This window comes from Trypanosoma cruzi, genomic scaffold (genome assembly GCF_000209065.1).
Source record: "Trypanosoma cruzi strain CL Brener 1047053517131 genomic scaffold, whole genome shotgun sequence".
Classification (NCBI taxonomy): domain Eukaryota; phylum Euglenozoa; class Kinetoplastea; order Trypanosomatida; family Trypanosomatidae; genus Trypanosoma; species Trypanosoma cruzi.
This window is the reverse complement of record NW_001849574.1, coordinates 127153-131579: the sequence shown is the minus strand read 5'-3', so window position 1 is coordinate 131579 and position 4427 is coordinate 127153. Positions and strand designations below refer to the sequence as shown.

Here is a 4427-nt window from a genome sequence, read left to right as displayed (position 1 = left end):
TGGTCCGCAGGATTCCCACAAATGACAGTGCCGCTCCCGTGGGAGTCGTACACGCCGCGCGCTTTTTTGCAGGGGTCGAGCGGGACATTCCATGACTTCTTCTGGGACGTCGTCCACACGTACGTTGGACATTCGTGCGAGAGCCTGCGCTTGCTGCGAGAGGGCGGCATGGCGCTGAGCACTAGTCTTCGGACCGGGTCGTCGTGTACGCACGATTCCGTGCGGCCTGTTGTACCACCGCAGCTCTTGACAACGGGGGTGATTCCGCCTATGGTCCCTATGGAGGAGCTCCCTGCGGTTGACTGCTGCGAGAAAGACACGGCCATTGCGAAACTGAGAGAGCGCTGCTTCCGTTACGGCGAGAGCGTTTTGCGGCTGCTGAAAATTGCTGAGGATTATTCTGCTGGTTGGGGTCGCTTGAAGGATTATGAGCAAAAGCAGCTGGATATCGCACTCTCGAATGAGCGGGCTTCAAGAATTAGGAAGGATGAAATTTACGCGTACTTTACGGATCTGATTTTTTCGGGTAAGGGACTGCGCCAGGTGACCGAAGACATCACCCTTTTTTCGAACCTCACGACTTTGGTGCTGAGCAACAATCCACAGCTTACGTCTATCCCATATTTGCCGCCTGCTTGCTTGGTGCTTGTGGCGTGTGATTGCTCCATTCGGGAGGTGTGCGCCTCGACTACCCTGACCTTTCTGGGGTTGTCGTACAATGCGATGGAGCAGATGGAATTCCTGGGCGGTCTACCAAATTTACGTGTGCTGGACCTCACCCGCAACGCCGTCTTCTCCATTGAGGCAACTGTGGAGGCTCTGCGGGCGCACCCGCTGCTGGAGGACGTGACTTTTACTGGTTGTCCCATCGCATTGTTGGACGACTACATTGAACGAATTGCTGCTGCATGTCCAAGATTGCGTCTTTTGGATCACGTCTCGACTGGTGGACTCCCAAAGAGTCCGTCCGAGGCGATGAAGCATACACCCGCGGTGGTGTTAAGTGTTGAGTTGACGAGGCTGGAGGGGCTCAGTGCACTGGCGCATATTCCGGTTCTAAGGGAGGAGACTCCGTTAGCAGCTTTTTCGGAGGCAAAGGCTACAAAAGTAAGGAAAAAGGCCAGAACCGCTTTGCAGGGACCGTTGTACGAGTGTAGCACAAGCATAACTCTGCAAGGTTCGTGGGGTGGTAATGGTGACGGTGATAATGATGGGGGTGCTGTTCTTGTAAAATGTGAGAAACTTCGTTTGGGACCGGAAGTGCCAGCAGCGACTCAACAGAGACTCAGCAAAAGGAAGTTGCGGGTCTCGGCAACGCAGATGGAGAATGTGCGTGTTATAGATCATTTGGTAACGGCAAATGTGATGCCTACAGCTGGGCTTTCCCAGTCTCTTGCGAGGCCGTTTGTTCTCACAGTAAAGATCCATGACGACATTCGCTTCCCTAGTGGCAACTGCGTCGCGTTGACGTGTGACATTGGATCGTTCTATGCCGATGCTTCTAGTCTCTTGCTGAGCACCGCGCCCATGCCTCGTTGCATCACTATGCAGGAGCCCCTTGTTGTTAGTAAGATGGCATTGGAGGAAAAGCGCTTTCAGGCTAAAGAATTCCGTGAGTCTGCAGCCGCTGCGATGGAGAGTCTAAAGCTGTTTACTCAATCCTCGGAGGCCTTTTCTGGTGTCTTAAATTTGAGCGGAACCTTGCCACGGAGGCGAAACAAGTCCCTCATGGTGACTGCTCAGGGTGCTGCGGCGGAACGGTTTTTGGCTGAGACGAAGAGGCGGGAGGCGGAAATGGGGGAATTAACGCTTCTTGCATTCATCGTGGAGAGGCGCATCAGGGAACTGCAGCAGTTGGAGCTGACGGCGACGATGGGGTTTTCGCTGGGTTCTGCACCGAAGGTAGTGGAGGCGGATTCCCCGACGACGGGGCGCGCAAAAGCCACTCTTCGTGGAAAGGGCGAGAGGGTGAGGCGGTGATTTCCACAAGAATGGATGTAATTTATTGCATTGGTGAATATTTCTATACGTCTGTTTTTTTTTTTTTTTTTTTTTTTCGGCATGATCCTTCCGTTTGTTTCTTTTTTGTTTGGACGTTTGCCCTTTTTCCCTCCCGCTCCCGCACAGAGAAAGGGTGGGCGAGGGAAGAGCAAAGAAAGAAGGAAAGGAAGAAAAATAAATAGTCGTGCTTTTCTCTCTTTGTACGTGTTTCGTGCTGTCGCATCTTTTCTTTAATATACACTGTGCATGTATGTATGTATATATATGTGTGTGCGTTATCCTTTGGACGGTGAATGGTTGGGTGAGGGGGCTTTACTGTTGGTTGTTGTTTGCTTTATTTATGTTTTATATATTTTTATATTTTTTTTTTGCCTTTTGCTGCCGCTGATATGGAGCAAAGATGTAACATGCACCTGTTTTGAACTTCCGTCTTCCTTTGAGCAAAGTTTTCCTTGGTGGGAATAGGCATCGACTGGCATCCGCGCGGGTGGGAGTGGGGGCAAGAAGGCGTGCGATCAGGCAATCATGGGCCGAGGTGGGCTGACGTTGTTGCTGCTTGCGGTATCTCTGTGTGCTGTTCTATGTGAATCGAGCCCACAGGATAAGAACACGCAGGTGGAGCCAATCACAATCAGCCCGTCTCCGATAGCGAATAAACCCGTCCAGGAGTGGTCGGTACCAGACGTCGAGTACTGGATGAACCACACGGTGGGCTACGCGGAGTTCGGCAAGTATGTGCGCAAATATCTGGTTGACGGCCCCACGCTGCTGGAGATGGAGCCGGCTGACTTTGAGGAGCATTTTCCCGTCGACAATGCGATTCAGGTGGTGAAGTTGACAGCACACATGAAGCTTCTAAAGGGGTTTTGTCTTTGCGGGGCGGCCGAGAGGGCCATTATGGATTTCTGGTCCTACTTCGCGAAGGAGAATTTTCGTGTCTGGGTCGTGGGGGGGACCGCCGTTTTCTTTCCGCGTCTGGCGATGCTGTACACATTTTTCTTTGACGACGAGCTGTACAAGCTGCTCGTCGGTGTGCCGGTGCCGCAGGCGAGCGCACTGAGCACCGCCGCGCTGGATGTGGTGCTTGCAACGACGCGAACGGTTCCTGTTTCGCATACCCTGCTGTATCTTTTCTGCCTCGCCGCCGCACCGGACCTCTTCATGGCGTATGAGGTGGCCTGCCTGGCCTTCACGAATTATTTCATCATGCCGTTTTTTTTTGTGCACTATATCCTCCAGGCATTTAACAGCTACTTTTTTTTGTTTCTGCTGTGGAAAGGAAACGCCTTCCCGCCGAATACGTCAGTTCTTGAGGCGATCTGGATGATGCACTCCTACACACTTTTTGTTCCTCCCGCCGCTCTTCTGCTTTACCCCATCATACCGTACTTTCTCCAGTCGCTTCTTGTCTACGTGCTTATGGGTCACACCGTGGTGGTTGTTGTCGCCTACACCTCGCTCTTCTTTGAGAGCCCAAAGACACCGGGGGAAACGGCATGAGGCACCGTCGCCGGGGGCCCAGGGGCAGCGACGTGCGTGCGGGTGTGAAGCGCTGGAGCGAATCGGGTGGAAGAAGAAGAAGAAGGAGTCGTGAAAAACGAAAAAGACAACCGGGCACAGAAGGGATTCGAGTGAGCTAAATAGGAAGAGAGTGTAAAAATGAGGTTGGGTGGAAGGGGGGAGGGAAAAGAAAAAACAACAACAACAACAACAAAAAAGAGCGAAGGATGGCGATGAAGTAATTCGGGGCTGTTGCTGACGAATTCTGCTTGGGGTATATACATTCCGTTCTTTCTCTCCGCGGACGGTGTGCGTGTGTATGTGTGCGTGACGGTTCTCTCGGAGGCATCTTTTTCTTTTCATTCTCCCTCTCTTTTTTTCTTTCTCTCCCCATTTCTGTATCTCCCACTGTGTGAGGAATTGTCAATTCCTTCTTGTTCTTTATGCACTTTCCCCTCTTTGCATCTGTTTTCCCATTTTATTTTCTCGTCTCCGCTTGGGGACGCCGCAGCTGCAGTACTTTATGCCCTACAAAAGTTCCACTGAATCCAGCCGACGGCGTGCGCGCACTCCTGTTGCTGCGCTCGCAGCGGCGGATCACCCTTGTGGCTCACAAACACCGGCCGATGCCGAAACGACGCGGCGGGCAAAGTCGGATGTTCCATCGCGCTTGCGGATTCGCAGCCGTGTGGAAAGAGGTCTCCACCAAGAGGCGAAGAAGGCCCGAATGGAGCCACGAACCGTTCAGTCTCAACACGAGGAGGAGTTGAGGTTGTCACGGGAACTCACTTTACATTGCGACGCCGTCGTGCAAAGAGTGCATGCCCTGGCAGACAAGACACAGATTCAGGAGGAACGCCTAAGTCAAACGCTGAAGGAGAGTATTGAACGTTCCCCGATTCGACAGTCGAGCGTGTCGCCGAAGA

At 52.6% G+C, this 4427-nt stretch overlaps 3 protein-coding genes across 3 annotated transcripts, besides 5 other annotated features; all 3 read left to right on the top strand.

Moving 5' to 3' along the window:
* Positions 1 to 4427: a sequence feature (heterozygous, non-Esmeraldo-like haplotype).
* On the top strand, positions 22 to 1980 carry Tc00.1047053511495.30 (hypothetical protein, conserved; the record flags this gene model as incomplete). Its single annotated transcript, XM_798257.1, has 1 exon — positions 22 to 1980. The coding sequence occupies one exon, from the start codon at positions 22 to 24 to the stop codon at positions 1978 to 1980; it is 1959 nt and encodes a 652-aa protein (XP_803350.1).
* Positions 2035 to 2057: a microsatellite.
* Positions 2335 to 2371: a sequence feature (AT_rich).
* On the top strand, positions 2527 to 3501 carry Tc00.1047053511495.20 (hypothetical protein, conserved; the record flags this gene model as incomplete). Its single annotated transcript, XM_798256.1, has 1 exon — positions 2527 to 3501. The coding sequence occupies one exon, from the start codon at positions 2527 to 2529 to the stop codon at positions 3499 to 3501; it is 975 nt and encodes a 324-aa protein (XP_803349.1).
* Positions 3696 to 3715: a microsatellite.
* Positions 3852 to 3899: a sequence feature (GA-rich).
* Positions 4025 to 4427, top strand: Tc00.1047053511495.11 (hypothetical protein, conserved; the record flags this gene model as incomplete). Its single annotated transcript, XM_798258.1, has 1 exon — positions 4025 to 4427. A coding segment is annotated over one exon (403 nt), but the record flags the coding sequence as incomplete, so codon positions are not given.